Source organism: Borostomias antarcticus, assembly GCF_949987555.1.
Source record: "Borostomias antarcticus genome assembly, chromosome: 7".
Taxonomy (NCBI): Eukaryota; Metazoa; Chordata; class Actinopteri; order Stomiiformes; family Stomiidae; genus Borostomias; species Borostomias antarcticus.
The window spans coordinates 27,210,941-27,228,329 of NC_140240.1; the positions used below are offsets into that span (position 1 = coordinate 27,210,941).

Sequence of the window (17,389 nt, forward strand, 5' to 3'; positions counted from 1 at the left end):
GTACCTATACTATCTGCATACTAATAGAACCATTGAAATGACTAAACCAAAATCAACTAAGGCGCCCTGTAGCGTACTCATTCCTTTTTCTGGTGTGGTTGTTTCCTGTTAGTGATGAGAAAAGTGTCTCACTGTCCTTCATATGTGAGCTGATGGAGATTATTGTCTATGAGTTGATCAGAGGTCGGTGACAAACAGCATTTCCACCCACAATGTCTCTCTTTCTGTTCTCCTCTCATTCACATCCCTGTACCCAAACCAGGGAGCCTGGAAGGAGAGAGGAAGGACAGCGCCACCTACTGTATTTCTAGCTGTATTATAGCTGGTTTCTGACTGACTAAATGCTAGTATGCAGAGTCCCTTACCAGGTGGTGCAGTAGTCTACCCAAGCACAACCCCAGTGTTAGATGGTTGAAGCACCTACAATATGCCAGAAAAACATGTGTGCAACATCCAATCGGCCAGGCCCAGAATCATGTGGCGAAAACTACTGTATGATCCAGCCAGTCATTCCTACTTTAATCACGATCTTCTGTGAAATCCTGGTTTTCCAAATTCAAATTCCTCATGCTGATGAATTACAAAATATCACATACAGTACTGTGACAGAATTTAGAAAAAAAACAACTATAAAAACAATGCACATGTAACAGTACTTGAAAATGTGTTTTCCCATCAAATGAATATACATGGTTTCAAACATATTGATTGAGAATAGCACAAATCGAGTAACAATACCCTATAAGAGACAACAAGCTTATCTATGTAACTTCACATGGTCAAGAAGATCTACCCAAAATCTCTCTTTACTGAGAAAAGTAGTTTGAGATGGGGATCGAGTTCTGGATTCCCCAAACTTCCAGAGCCTGAATCTTGAAGTGCCCCTTGCAGAGGGGGGCGCTGTCGAAGGTGTCGCACCGCGTTGTCATCCCCTCCTGCAGGTCAGCCAGTAGGCAGATGGCGTGACCCCCGTCGCCACCTGAGGGAATACACACATCACATCCCGACTGTTAATACGTCACCTGAGGGAACACGCACATCACATCCTGACTGTAAATACGTCAGCGCGACGTGCAGAGTGTAGCAAAGCAGCGCGTGGAGGACAATTCGCTATGTGGAGGGCTATTAAAGGCTTAAACATTGTGTATATATACACACACACTACTGTATACACATTATCAATAGCCCTCTGCAAACTGTCCTCCGCCATGCGCTCCTGGAATGTTTATACCAATACAACAGACTGCAAAGAGGTCAGAAATCTACATGTATGAAACATGTTTCTCACAAACTGTTTCTCCCAAACATCGCTCTTAGCGGAACATACAAACAGTTCTAGGAGAGGTTATTTCAAATGAGGGTTGGTACAGTAGATCATTAGATTACATGTGTATATTGTCACAGCATTAGTCGATTCTCTGACTCCCCACTTAATATTTTTCATAGTATTGTCGTCTCTTCGGACCGCTTACCAATGACCAGCCTCTCACTGTCCCCTGCGATGAACATGGAGGCCCCCTGCTCCTTGGCTCTCTTGGCACTGGGGGCCAGGGGCCCTTCTGAGAGGGCCGTGAAGGGGATGGTCAGGTAGCTGGGATCCTGGCGGGTGCCAGCGGGGCAGGTCAGGGTGGTGCCGTGGGTGGGGGCGGCCGAGGGGGTGTCTGAACTCAAGGCAGGGGAGGGGACGCTGCTGGTGGCCAGGACCTCTTGAGGAGACATGATGACCCTGGACATGATCTGGACTACAGTGCGTTGGTAACGCTCCATGCCCGGTCGCAGCTGAGGAGCAAGAAAGTTCCCTTATTAACTGCAATTGGACGGAATATACTGAATTCTTCAGTCCTGATTACAGGACATATCACAAGGCATAGAGATACCACAGCAATGAAAATGCAACCAGGCATATATTATATGCAAATTGCGGCATATTTGATCAGGAAGGACATCTCTTTTTACAAGTACTTTCTTTTTCTCACCGTGAAGACAAAACTCTCTCCAGAGCCAAAATACACAAGACCCTCGGATTCATGCTTTTTCCTCTCATTCAGATCTGTTGATAGGAAGGCACCGCACACCTGTAGAATCAAATAATAGGGGTATTTGAGTGCGCAACACTTTGCATAAATGCTATCTTCCTGCTACTGCGTACTGTGTGTGGCAGCTTTGAGTATTCCTATTCAGCACTTACCTCCTCATCCACCGTTTTGAGAAGGAGGATAGCTGGTTCATGTCCCTCAACATGGGAATAGAATCTGAATGGAGGGACCCAAATAAACACACCAAATCAGATAAAGACGCAATCAGATAAACATAGACAATCAAGAGCTGTTGACTGGAAAGTGGGTTTTCTTAATCGTAAAATCTGATAATGCAGTTTTCTATTTTGACTTAAAAGGGCAAAATGGTTGTCTCTCGTTTTGGTGCCAGAATCCCACAAAGATCTAGAAAACTGAGTGAAACCACCATACAGAGCGCGATCTCCACCACTGGTCAGTAGGGGCTAGGACACAATTGTCATTGAATAGACAATGAGAAGCAGACCTATCAAGTCAAGGTACTACACCTCAGGTCACTCTTGGCCATAGTGGAAACTGAATAAAAGTTTTAAATTGTATAACTCTAGTATTCCCTTACTATACAGTTTTAGAAGATGTTGAGTGATTCGATAGTGGCTTTTCAATGGCCTGATATAAGGAGAGCCCCTGCTCTGGAATGTCTGGGTGAGTGAAAGGGTCCGAGGTCAGAGGTCATGCTGTGAATTTGTGATTGGATCTGGTCATCCATATGGCAAAGACCCATTCACAATTATTCCGCTGAGGTAGGGTCAGGGAAAAGTCAGGGAACTTAAAGCTTTGTCTGAAAGACATAAGAGTCAAGAAGTGTAATTATTGTCCCTGAGAGACACTATATTGACATGTTCTTCGCCAAACCTAAGAATAACCCTCACTAATTGTGACATAGGAATTCAGAGAATTTTGACTGTGCTGCTAAAACAGTTTATACTGAACTTTACTTGACCGGAGGACACTTGGTTGTATACTACAAGACAAACATGTTGATACTGACAACGCTAGCTCTCACTGTTACATAACCAGGCCATTAGTTCCGCTTGGCTCGGCATGGGGATGATTTAGAAACAACCTTAATATAGCTATGGGGTTCATGCTAAACCTTATAAGACCAACAATATACATAAAACATCATCTGCACAGACAAAACATCATACAGTATAGCCTGGATGAAATACATTGACTACACATGTTATCATGCCGGGGTAAACTATAGTGACGTACGAGGATAGGTTTCGGTCATGTTCATTTGTGCTGAACAGCATTATGGGTTCGAAGAGGGCAAAGCGTTCTGGGATCCAGGCCCAGACAACTCTCATTTCTGTTCCAGTCACGACACTGGATGTGAAATTCCCAAAGTCCACCATTTCGACTGCCTGCCTGAAGGAGAAAAAGCAACAGATTGAGTATTAGACGGATACATTTAGCCTAATCATAATCACATTTTTCACATTTTATGACTTATCATTTATTATAGTGAGCCAGTATACAGTAGATTAAAAACCAATTTGATTTATGAATGTGTTGAAACTATTGACATTATTAATGGCTGGAGCCCTCGTTTGAAGCGGTTGAAATGTTGTTTGTAGCCAATAAAAGAATACTGGGAGCATTAATCCAGTGTGCGGATCATTTCAACCTCTAAGTTATTCCATATATTGATCCAGCACCCGGCCTAAAAACAGGATCGGATGTGCGCACATTTACTCTTTTTCATCGGAGCCCTCGTTTGACCATCTTCTCACCTCTTCTGATGAATACTAATACCCTTCTGCATGAGCGAGTCCTTGTTGGCGTTGAAGAGCAGGTTGAGCTCGCTCCTGGTGGCCATCCGAATGCTGAAGGCCCTCTCCAGAAGCTTCTCCGCCGAGCAGTGGCGCCCCACGTTCTCCACAAAGCTCTTCATGTCCCTCCGGAAGTCCTCCACGTCCGCCACGCGTGAAGAAACCGACACCTTGTACAAGCTGAGCAGGGCCAGGGCCACCCTGTAGAGGACCTTATACCCCTCCAGCAGGTAGACGTCCAGGACCCTGATGGCGTAGGTGAACGGCAGGTCGGCGAAGATCCACATGATCCAGTCCGAGTAGAACTCAAAGAGGTTCTGGTGGGAGCTGGCGATGAGCTTGCGGATGCCGCGGCAGTACTTGTTGGCGAGGTCGCCGAAGGTCATGCAGGAGGCTCGATAGGTGAGGAAGGTCTCGTCGATGTAGCGCTTGTTGGGGTCGTTGTAGGAGATGAGGCGGCAGATGCTGTGGAAGCACTCGGCTTCATCCTCGCTGAAGTGCAGCAGGAGGGAGACCAGGGCAGGTAGGATCGGGCAGAAGTTGATGTCGGGGAAGTAGTTGCTGATGCAAAGGAGGATCTTCTTGACTGAGTTGAGGCCCGCTTTGTTGAGGCAGTACCTGAGGATGGGAAGCAGAGCAAATAAGCTCAATGAATACGGCAATGACTTAAAAGAAGATTGAGATCACTTGTAATAACAGCTGTAATAATGATACTTTTTCTCATCCCACTTATTTAATCCTAAAAAGTATAATTCGGGGTTCGGTACCTCGGGAATATACCATCTTCCATGTACTCAGGGAAAGGGTGTGTGCTCATCTTCTGCTCCCCGAAGAGCTTCTTCGACAAATTCTGGTAGACATCTCTCTGCGGAGTAATGGACTTTGAGTAGATGCCGTGGATGATGTGGTAGTACGCCTTGGCCCTCAGCGTGTGGGGCATGGCCCAGAACCCTGACCGCGCCATGGCCTTCATCTCCTGGTGCTCGCTGTTCAGCAGCTTCTGGTAGCGCCAGGCGGCCTCGGGGTCGATCTTCTCCCAGTCCACGAACTGGCCGTACTTCATCCCAGAGCAGGAGCTGATCTCCCAATTGTCCGATTCTGAGATGGTCATCATGGGGACACCCATCAGACTGCCCTGGCTGCCTGATCGACGGGACGGACATAATATCAAACACAATACAATAAAAATAAAATGTTATTAGCTGATTTAAGGAGTACATAGGAATATATTACTGTATATAGCAGAACTGTATACTGAAAATAAGCCTATATTCTTTATCAGGTCCCTTAAGGTTGAAACAGGGATTAACATTTGCCCTAGAAGTGTTTTGTGTTTTCAATAGGATAGGCTACCACATGTGAATGTACAAAGACGGGTAATAACTTTACATTGTGTGCATAAATGTTGGATCGATAAATGTTGCAATATGTTACTTTTGCACTATGGCTGCAGCTGATAATGATGCAAAATGCTGTCTTACAGAAAGCCATGAATAAGTGGAAATTATCTGTTTAAAATGACAGATTTTCTTTAAAATAATGTAAAGAATCAATGCAAAAATAATGTAATTGTCTGTAAAACAACAGGAAAATGGTAATAATCTATCATACTTTTTACATTATTTAACATTCATTTGATTGATTTTATTTCAGTGAACTTAATGTATTTTGGCACTGATTTCAAAAGCAGCTTTCCTGACTGCTAGCAGCCTCATAAATAAGGCGCATGTTCCCTCCCCCCCTGACTTTGTCTCTGTTGCACTTCTTGCACATGACCTCAGATTGTAGGTCCTACTGTACATAGGCTCTCACTGCACACATATATCACAATGGCACACATATTGCATATATAAAAACATCACACACACATTAAAGGGGTTGTGAGCTATTTTGGACACTTAACCCTATATGTGCTCTGTCTACCATGAATCTGAAACATAGAGACCATAATTTCACTGATCATTCCAGTTTTGAGCTAGCTGACGTTTTTATGCAGATTCCCGCTGGGTTACAATGGAAGTCAATGGGGCATATGTAAATTCCCGAGACGGGAAGCACAGGGTGTAATCTTACTGGTCTCAGTAGGCTCTCCTGGGAAATGTAACGCAAGCCAAATATTTTTACATGTTTGGCATGACTTGGACATAAGCATTCCACTGGTGCTTATTTTCACTGGACTATATGCAAGTCATGCCAAACACCTAACAATATTTGGATTAGTAGCCCGAGACCAAGTCAAGACCAAGACCAGAGAATATTGAGCCCAAGACAAGACCAAGACTTTAAGGGTTTGAGACCGAGTCAAGACCAAGACCAAAGCAGGGCGAGACCGAGTCAAGACCAAGACCAGGCCCGGGGCCCTGGGATTTTGTTGACCCAAAAAGATTTTGTTTGTGGCAAAACACTCCCAGCGCAGCCAACAGACCACATACTCCCCTTTACCAAATGAAAAACACACACACACACACACACACACACACACACACAGTGCCCCCTATTCTAACAGTGCCCTATCTATGGCCTCACAATTATGGCGGCCGTAAGAATAACCACGCCTGCCATTCTTACAGTGCTGCATCTTGTTTTGAGAAATTGTGCTTTCAAAACCGAACCAACTCCAGCCCTATCACTAATCTTAATATAAGGTTAAAATGCTTTAAATTGGTAGGCTAGACCACTTCCAGCTGACGTAACATACAATACATTAATTACAAGGTCTGCTGACACCTTGTGGCCAGATGTTTCATGACAACATGAACACTGCAGGGGGATTTGCTGTATGGTGCGATGAAATTGAGAAGACCTAATGATACAGGAGGGCACCATACAGAATCAGTTTAGCTAACGTAACGTTAGCTAGCTTTGATAGCGTGCCAGATTACCTTTCTTTATGCTTCCTTTCTAAATGATGATAAAAGTTGGATGTGGTCACAGCAGTCTCTGTAAGTGTAGCATCAAAACATTTACACACTGCTGTGTGCTTTTTTCGTAGTGTAGATTTGCACAAAACATCCCCTGATTTTACGAATTACGTAGCCAAATTTAATGATGGATGGATGATGTCCTTAGTAGTAGACAACACCACCTGTCTCCCTCAGTCACTTGATTAGACTGAGCGCAGGAGGCGGGTTGATGACACAACCGTTATAGGTTATTGGTTGCATCTGAAGCCGGTAGTTTTACATCCAATCACAGTAATGATGCTAAGAAATAAATGAGACAATGCACAGGCATTCCTACTGTTGTGGTCTTGACGGGTCTTGAAATAAAACCCAGAGTCCTCTGTGTCCGAGACCGAGACAAGACAGAGTCAAAATGTGGTCGATTCTGAGACGAGACCTTCAGAAAGTGACCGGTCTCGAGGACTACAACACTAATTCCGATTGCGATAGGTTTAACAGGAGAGCATACTGAGACTGGTAAGATTACACCCTGTGCTTCCCATCTCGGAAAATCACATTTATCATAGTTTTTCAATGCATTTACATATGCCTCATTGACTCAGTGAGAGCCTGCAGAAAAACTGCAGCTAGCTCAATACTGGAACGATCAGTGAAATTATGGTCTCTATGTTTCAAGTTTGTGGTAGACAGACCACAATAGGACTGAATATCCAAAATAGCACACTACCCCTTTAATACATTGTACACACACTGTAGGCTATACTGTATATGTACACACATTGCACACTATTTTGTATTTTGCACTATTTTTGTCGTTTGCACTGGCAATAAATCTGATTCTGCTTTCCATATACATGCAAGTACATTGATTTCCATTAAAAAACAACAGAAAATATCTAAATTTGTTATAATTGACATAAACCATTATATCAATATGATGTGTTGTAAGAGATTATTACTGTAATTTTACAGAAATGTGTTAATTTTTCAGGAAAAAAGAGGAAATGACTGTAAAATGATACAGTCAAATTTCTGTAAATGTATTTTCTGTACATGCAAGTTCTGGTTGAAAACTTGTTACAGTGCTGTCTATTTTTCATATCGTAGACATTAATAAATTGTCTAAAAATTGCTTCTCACATATGGTATCCATACCAAATTCACTGGAGGACGAGAGTTTGTTGGGTTTAGACTTGGACTTCTTAGAGAGGAGTCGCAACATGATCCCATCTCCACTCTTCTCCTTCTTCCCAGAGTCATACTGCAACAGGGAGCTGGCCCTGGGCCTAAGATCCTTTGACGTAGAGTTCTCCTGTCCGTAGAGTTCAGATGTTTCATAGCTGTAGAAAGACCTAGAGCGAGGCCTCACATAGTTTTCCTCAGTCTCTGACTGTAAGCCGTAGTTCTTGGCGTCCTCTGGGCTGTAGTAGGAATGGGACCTGGGTCTCCTGTGGCTAGCTGTGCCAGAGCTCAGGTCTTGCTCACCTGCTTTGTCCATTGAAGATGCATTCAAATCCACAATCCCACAGTTGGAGGAGAACTCCAGTGTTCTTGAAGCATGGATCATTGTGTTTACAATTCACATCGATAATGATAATGAACGGAGTCTGCCGTTGTGTTTTTCTTAGCCAGTCTTTTCCATCTGAGTGCCCTGAGGGCGAGGTTCTTATAAAAGGTTGTGGGTGGTGGTGGTGGAGGTCAGGTGACTGACCCAGATGGTGGTAGGGTTTGTTTGTGGTGTTTTTGTATTTTCTCTGTGGAAAATTCCACTCTGGCGACATCAAGTGTCCCTCTACTCCTCAGAATAAATCACACATGGACATCATCCAATAAAATGGCACTGAAATCAAAACATCAATAAAAGGCACAGGCAGGCCTAGTTATTATTTAAGTTACTTATAATAATAATAATAATAATAATAATAATAATAATAATAATAATAATAATAATAATAATAATAATAATAATAGTGTCTAATGACAACATGCATTACTAGAGTAGACTTATATGACGACACAAAGACATTATTTTTCCATGCACTCTTTTCTGTAGATAGTTGTCTTTGTAACTCTCTCTTCAACTTAACAGTAATTTCTCTGACACAAACTTTTATGTATGTAAAAAGGGTATTTAAGGTATGCCTAGGGAGCATTTGTCCAATCTGAAAATCTTTGTCAGTCTTACCCTTAGTAACCCTGCTTCAGTGGTTCTTTGAAACTGCTTAATGAAAACACAGGTGAGTAGGCCTATTCATTCCAAGAACTATGCCTACGGAAGGTTATTATTTCACACAACAGGTATTGTTTTCAGCCAAACATATTCGTTTGGTTATGAAACAGAAAACCTCTACAAGTACTTCATCTTGCATGGGGGCATGTACAGTATGTGGCGTTGAAAACAAACTCGGTTCCCTTCATTGACTGAAGAAATGTATACTACATGAAAAATACACAGGGATAATCCCTTTATGGTAAACTTTACATTGGGACTCATCTCAGCATATACGGGGCGGGATTACAGCAGATAAGGGTGATAACAACTTGAGGTGTGAATGGCATATACCATAGTAGGCCATACTGTATCTGGGGATGTGGTCACCGAGGAGGATGGTGTCATCCACAAACTTCAGGAGCTTGACAGACTGGTGCCTGGAGGTGCAGCTGTTTGTGTACAGGGAGAAGAGTAGAAGGGAAAGAATACCTTGGGAGGAGTATAGTTCATCACATTGCATTGAATATTTCATTGTTGTGTTATGGTGATGCTTAATGCATTGAGGCTCTTCTATGCCAAACTATAGTATTTACTGAAGGTGAATAACAGAGATGCTGACAAGTGAAGATCAGATTGAAGTTGGTTACTCAAACAAGGGCACACCGTTTCTGGCTATCATGTAGACTATGATACACATCCAAGAGAGAATGTTATAAAGTGTCATGTAAACTAACCTGTCTTACACATTTGTATCACAATGCCCTGATGTGTCTTCATGGCCGTTCTGTACATTGCATATAAATAGAAGATTTATGTCACAGTTGTGTATTTCTAAAAAAGTGCATGGCATGATGGTCAATTATCTTGATTGCCAGCAGCAAGTGATATAGGCTACAAATGAGACATTTGAGTAACATAAAATGTTGCATGAGGGAATTTCCAACATCAGCTCCTTGTGTTGCCATGCTATGGAGGGAATTTCCGACATCAGCTCCTTGTGTTGCCATGCTATGGAGGGAATTTCCAACATCAGCTCCTTGTGTTGCCACGCTATGGAGGGAATTTCCAACATCAGCTCCTTGTGTTGCCCGCTATGGAGGAAATTTCCAACATCAGCTCCTTGTGTTGCCCGCTATTGAGGGAATTTCCATCATCAGCTCCTTGTGTTGCCATGCTATGGTGGCTTACTGCATGGGTTCAAGGGGATGTGGGCAGTACCATTTCCCGTCTGAATATTTCACCATGTGTCTCACACAAATCGTGCAGAAAATAGTTATTATTTGTATCAAAAAGTCAAATTGGCAGTCATTTCGTTTCATGAAACAACACCTCCCTCCCAAAAGCGTTATCCACTGCATACTTTGCTGACTTTGTAGTTGGTTTGTCGTTCTGCTGTCAGTGCAAATGGTTTGAGGAGCCATGTCTGTGGAGGAAAGGCACCATCTGCAAGTAGCCTAGGTAATATCCCACATTTTGCCCACCTATAGTTCTTTCCAGAGGTGGTGTCCATTAGTGCCACACTGCCAGATGAGACTTAGGACCCTGGGACATAAGACATCCCAGAACAGTCCTTTGACCCCCCGGGATTATTTATATTTATAGTATGCACATAATTAATCCATGCTGGTACCTTTATTATTTGTATAGTTCTATGCAATTTGTAATTAAACCTAATTGTAATTTGTAGAGCACTGTAGCCTACAACACCGGCATTGACATTTCACATTATACACTATATAGGCTATATAGGGCTACATGTGAGGAGTAAAATCTGAATCTGAATGAGGGGAAACAATGGGTGAGACTCTTCTATGCCACTACCCCCACTCGAAATATTGCGCCATTTTCGCCTCGTCCGGAACACGCAATCGGCGAGGAGCGCTTTTGATTCATTCACCGCAGCTGGGCTACTCAATGTATGACGTCACTGGAGGAAGCAGTAGTAGAAACCAGCGCGAAAACACGAACACCAAATGCATCGCTCCGAATACATGCTCACGATATTTTGTTTGCAACCATTTATTTATTTCTGAACAACCATTCTTCCCTTGTTTTTGTATCCGCCTGTTTGAGTCGGAGGGGCATCTCACCACCTAGAGGTAATGTTAGCTAGCTATTCTAGCAGTGGATAACTAGCTAGCCAACTAACGTTTTATAGTAAGCTTCTGATATTATCGAAAATGGTCGTGAGCTGAGACTGGGTGAAATGATATAACTAACTAGCTAGCTGTTGAGGTGTATAGTTGTTACGTTACTGGGTAGGCTACTTACAATCCCAGATAGTAGGGCAAGGTCTAAATGGTGCAAACACAAGCATAACTGCATAACTCTTTCTTGCTCGGCTAGCTAAGGGTTTCTGGATCTTAGCTAATGACTGTCCTGCTTTCAACCAGTACTAGAGAGCCAACTCAGGCCATGAACAAAATGGCTGTACCCACGTGTAGCCACGGGTGTAGCAATGATGAGTGATTGGTGAAATCAGACTGGCAAATCGGTGACGTTAGTCACTATACATTTTGTGATAGTCATTAAAATATAAAGATAATTCGATAGGTATCATATATTAAAATTGGGAAGGAAGAAGATAGATCAGTTGAATGTGCTAATAACATTTTAATTGTTCAAACTAGCTGTTAGGATTTGAAATGGATGTAGATGCTGAACCTGGGGGGTGCAATGCAAAAGATGAGATCCACAAGAAAATTGCATGGCAGTGGCGTGCATGTCTCACTAAACGAGAAAAGTATGGAAAAGACCCTTTCCCCAGATGCACGGAGGCTGGTATAGATTTCCAGGTGAGCTCCAGTGTGAGGCCAAAAATGGATTTGAGAGCCCTGACAAATGGTGTCATGACCGAGATCTCTGCATTTTACAGAGAGATTAGAAATGCCCACAAATTAGGCCTGTTTACTTATAATATCCTTGAAAAGAACTTTGATTTTGGTTTGAAAAATAATCAACAACACGCTCACTACCGACCCCTTGTGGTTGGGAAAGTAAGACGGTTGTTGAAAAAGACAAGTCTAACAAAAACTCCAGGTGCATTGTTTGAGCTACCTGATCTGCCTCCAGGAGACTTGAGAGTGTCTAAACATCCCCAAACTGCTGAAATGTGCATTTATGATGTGGACGTCACGGGTCCCCGGTGTACAGAGACAGACATGGACTCTCCAGATGTAACATTTTGCGCTGATGACACTGTGCACAGACCTACAGAGAAGCAATCCCCAAGACGGTGTCCAACAGAGGAAACAATGGAGGACCTGTACCCCTTCTGCAAGAAAATTGGCCTTGACCTTGGAGTAAAATCAAAGTGTGGGGAGAAACTTAACGTGAGTTTATTGACCAGGGGAGTGGTGATTGAAGTGTCCCAGTTCTCCATGGAATTGAGTAGAACCACCTGGATTGACTGTGTGACTGATGTCTTGAAGCACAATTTTGACTTGGATTCTTATGGTGACATATCTGAACTGGCTCCAGTTATTAAAGATAATTTAATGTTAGCTGAACGTAGAAGAAATAGATTTCGAGGGAAAAATTACATAAGCACAAAGGGCCCGGGAAGAGCTGATTTAATTGAGCATGAGGAGAGTGTATTCTCATTGCAATCTGAGAGAAAGAAGCGGAAGGCGGTGAATGACGATGGAAACAAGGAAACATGCCTGGAGCTAAGGAAGAGGCAAAAGAAACAAGCCGCATGCTTAGAGAACAGCCAGGTAAACGAGGACACCCTGTCCAAGGAACAAGCCGCACACTTAAACAGCCAAGTAAACAAGGACACCATGTCCAAGGAACAAGCCACATGCTTAGAGAACAGCCAAGTAAACAAGGACACCATGTCTAAGGAACAAGCTGCACGCTTAGAGAACAGCCAAGTAAACGAGGACACCCTGTCCAAGGAACAAGCCACATGCTTAGAGAACAGCCAAGTAAACAAGGACACCATGTCCAAGGAACAAGCCACATGCTTAGAGAACAGCCAAGTAAACGAGGACACCCTGTCCAAGGAACAAGCCACATGCTTAGAGAACAGCCAAGTAAACGAGGACACCCTGTCCAAGGAACAAGCCACATGCTTAGAGAACAGCCAAGTAAACGAGGACACCATGTCCAAGGAACAAGCCGCATGCTTAGAGAACAGCCAAGTAAACAAGGACACCATGTCCACTTCTGTCTCATTGCCAGTCATGAAATGTGAGGAAAATGAAGTATTACTTGGGGAAGCCTTCAATGAGGACAGCTCGACGTCCCTCGTTCCTGACGCTACAACAGTTGCTCACCTGCATGACAAATGCATCATGTCTATCAAGACTGATAACGCAATGTACACTGATGAAGCAGACATGTTGAGCCAAGTAAATAGGCTGGATGACATCACAGAACAGGAGCCTGATCTGCATAATGGGGGCATAGAACCTGAAGCAGCACAGCTTGGAAAGGTGAAACATGAGGAGCATGAAGTATTACTTGGGGAAGCCTTCAATGAGGACAGCTCGACATCCCTCGTTCCTGGCGCTACAACAGTTGCTCACCTGCGTGACAAATACATCATGTCTATCAAGACTGGAAATACACACACTGATGAAGCAGACACGTTTAGTCAAGTAAGCAAGGACACCCTGTCCCAAGAACAAGCTACATGCTTAGAGAACAGCCAAGTAAATGGGGACGCCATGTCTAAGGAACAAGCTACATGCTTAGAGAACAGCCAAGTAAACGAGGACACCCTGTCCAAGGAACAAGCCCCATGCTTAGAGAACAGCCAAGTAAACAAGGACACCATGTCCACTTCTGTCTCATTGCCAGTCATGAAATGTGAGGAAAATGAAGTATTACTTGGGGAAGCCTTCGATGAGAACAGCTCGACGTCCTTCGTTCCTGATGCTACAACAGTTGCTCACCTGCATGACACAAACATCATGTCTATCAAGACTGAAGATACACACAATGATGAAGCAGACACGTTTAGTCAAGTAAATAGGCTGGCTGACATCTCCACAAAGCAGGAGCCCGATCTTCATAATGGGGGCATAGAACAACCCTCAGGTTCAAACCAAGACGACATCTGTAGGAAAATGATCTATGCCTTTGGTATGAGTGATGGAGTGCAGTTGAAGAGGATTTTCCCCAGACTTACAAACATGTTCAGTGTTGGAACGGATTCGGAAAAGAATTTCAAACTACTACTTACCGAATTCAGAGCAGATATCCTGAATCTCGAGGTGAAGTACTGTGATGGCTTCAGTCAAACTGAAAATACAGCCTTGTCCCTTGTCAATGAGCTCTTCTGTGGCTTAGATTTAATTGATGGCTTGGCGCACCAGGCTGAAACTACCCTTCTACTCTGGGAAAAGATGGTCTTTAGATACACAGAGGCAGGCGCCTGTAATAAAGTGACAAGAAAGTTGGTGTCTGGCACAGTGCACATGATGAGGACTGCGAGTGAAGCTGTCCAAAGACACGGATATACGAAGGATGGTACAGTTGTGAAGTTCGACGACTTCTTGATTGACAGAGGAGAGTTTGATGAAGTGCCCCTGGCTGCATCCAGAGGAAGTAGAATTGACAGTTTGTTCAATGATGCGGCTGGGGTTTACAGCATACTAGAGGATCTGCAGGAGTTCTTCAGGGATCACGTGGACGGCAGTGGTTTGCCTGCAGCAGTTATAGCTGATTTGGAGGTTCCACAGTTCAGAGCAGGATGCAGAGCTCTAGGTCTGATTTCCAAGATCATCATTGACCCTCTACTGAAAGTCTTGACGTCAAATGGAAGCTTGTCGGAGATGGAAGCACGATATGAAACACTTGCTACCAAGCTTAAGGAATGGCAAGAGGATGGTAGAGACTTGGTTGAAGGAAGTGCATGTTTGTATGAAGACATAGAGGTTCGCAAAGATCTTGTGTTTAACAGACTCAGCATGTGGACTGACTCAGGGTTTTACGAGATGACTGTCCAGATCGTTGAATTTGTGTTGGCCAGCATTTCAGAGACGTACAGCAGAAAGCTGCCGTTTCAGTTGGAACCAGCACCCAAAATGGATGGCGGCTGCAACAAGGCTCTGAGTATTGTCGGACATTTACAGAAGACAAAGGAAAAGGCGTTCAGTGTCGCTCTTGACGGCATGATCATGTTCAAGAGTATCCGCACTTGGGAATGGCTTTCGTGTGTAGACAAACAACTAAACTCTTGAGTGTTGTTTCGGAGTGAAACAAAAGCAGTTGCAGATGAACTGACTGAATAAAGAGGGTATGAAGTAGAACGAAAAACAACAGAAAGACAAATGAAGACAGACATTGAGTTTGAGGCTTTTCTTATTGGCGTATCAAATTAAATTCAAGATACCTCACTTAGCCTTAACACATCAAGTTTTCTAATTAGAATTTTCAAGACGATAGGGGAAAATGTTTTGTTAAATAATTAGCCAATTGAGTGAGTATGAAAGCTATGACTTGTTGTGTTGTATTAGAAAGTTGGCCAAAAGACCACTAATCAAGTCTGTCCAAAAGTTGGTAGGGCTATTTTGGATGAGGAATATGGCTAAATGATTTGGATGAAATCAAATTTACATTTACATTTAGGTTTACATTTATAATAGTTAAGCACGTAGGCGACTGACCCATCTCTACATTTGTGAAATGGGTTGGCCTAGTGAGAAAATATTATTGGCATAGCCTACTATATAGATGCATTTGGATTTCCATTACAATTAAATTGCAAATATTCACCAAAGGGCACAGTCAATAAAATCCATATTGAGTTGAATAAAAAGTAGGCCTATAAAGTCTAGGGATAGCCTACTACAGTACATCTAACAATGGTGTTTAGCCTTCAGTTATTGAATGAGTGGTGCAGATTCCCTTGGCTCCCCAATATAACAGACAATGATTTAACTTTTAAATTAGTTTTTTTTTAATCTCATAGTTGATGAGCCTATATATATTTTTTTTTTGTACATATTTTTTTCCGCATGTTTCCAGTCATAATTTGGCTGGCAAGTTCGGTTCAGTGGTTTTGAAAGGACAAAGCTTTTTGACAACCAATCCACTCTAATGGACATGTATACAAAGCACTGCCATGCGTTGGGAGCTTAAGCACACATTGAAATCAAGACCTGTGTTTTGAGAAGCACACTACTACCTCACTTCAACAGGTGGCCGTCACAGCTCTCATGTAACGTAAGTACATTTTTTGCTTTCTGCTGATTTAGATTGACACTCTTCTGCTGATACGATTGGCCTTTTCTTTTCACAACATGCAAAAAAGATGAAGATTTAACTCATGTTTTGTTACGGCCTGTTCATTTCAAAGGTCTTATCTGTGGCGCCTTCCTCGAGGTAGACTGAACTATCGACACTAGTGTGCTGCCTTCCTCTAAAGCATGAAGGTCTGTGGAGGTCCAACTAAGGGGCTCCTAAGGAAGACCTTGTGTAGACCGGAACCGAGGAGCCGACCCCAAACAGCCATCTGTAATGCCCGTGTTTGTGATAAATGTAAAACTCTTGACAGTGTTGAATTTTCATGTGACTTATTTTTCTTGGTTGTGTAGTGTTCTACTCACAGCGTGTGTCTGTCACTCGGTTCACAGGTCTCTGAGACTGAGCGGGTGGCCATCATCACTGTCAATGCTTACGTCGCTGACATACCAAAGATACTTCAACCAACTGCTCCCCATGGCCGCCGACAACGCCAGATTGAGCGATCTTTTGACCGCAAAGTGCTCACACCGAGGAGAACAATTGGTGTATACCAGCCGTAGGACACAGGCTGCGGCTGAGGGTGCCCTCAATCAGCTCCTGGTGAAGCTGGTATTTCTGAGGACAATACTACATCTCTGGCTTCTGAAGACTGAAGTCAAGAATCTGATGAACTGTGTTCCTGCTCCTCACATTTGGCTGGACTCACACTGTAATCCCATTGACACTCAAGGACTGTTGCTTGCCGTCTGTGATAAGGGTCTGTGACTTCCTAAACCCCCTGGTGAATATCAGGGATTTGGACTGTTCAAAATGTATTTTCACACCTGGCTAGGAAAGGTCATACCAGTTGGTGAGGAAGATAGACAAATGAAGTGAGATTAACCTTAAAATGTGTGTGACATTTAAATGCCCTTAATTGTCATATTTATTATAATACTAATACTCATCTCAACACATCTCAAGAGTATTAGAAAGCGTTTTGTTTGTGTGCAACATGTTTATGAAGGTTTTTGCAGATTATAGGCTAAGTTGTCAATGTGAATGTAGTTTCCTATGTAGTAGAAAGAATTCCCCTTTGGTTTCTTGGAACATCTGGGTGAGAGGCCCAGTGTCATGTTCTTTTTCCTTTCTGCCATTGATGTTTTCCCATTCGATGTGGTCTTTGATATTTCCTTAGGTCTGGCTAGTGTTTTTGAACCTTGTTTGTAGGGGCTCCTGTGTGTG

General features: G+C 43.1%; 1 protein-coding gene across 1 annotated transcript; it reads right to left on the reverse strand.

Moving 5' to 3' along the window:
- Window positions 1–806: 806 nt before the first annotated feature.
- On the reverse strand, window positions 807–8,323 carry LOC311311675 (TBC1 domain family member 24-like; the record flags this gene model as incomplete). Its single annotated transcript, XM_084441422.1, has 8 exons — window positions 807–979; window positions 1,473–1,779; window positions 1,977–2,075; window positions 2,189–2,252; window positions 3,294–3,449; window positions 3,815–4,471; window positions 4,621–4,996; window positions 7,912–8,323. The coding sequence occupies 8 exons, from the start codon at window positions 8,321–8,323 to the stop codon at window positions 807–809; spliced, it is 2,244 nt and encodes a 747-aa protein (XP_084297548.1).
- Between the last annotated feature and the right edge of the window lie 9,066 nt (window positions 8,324–17,389).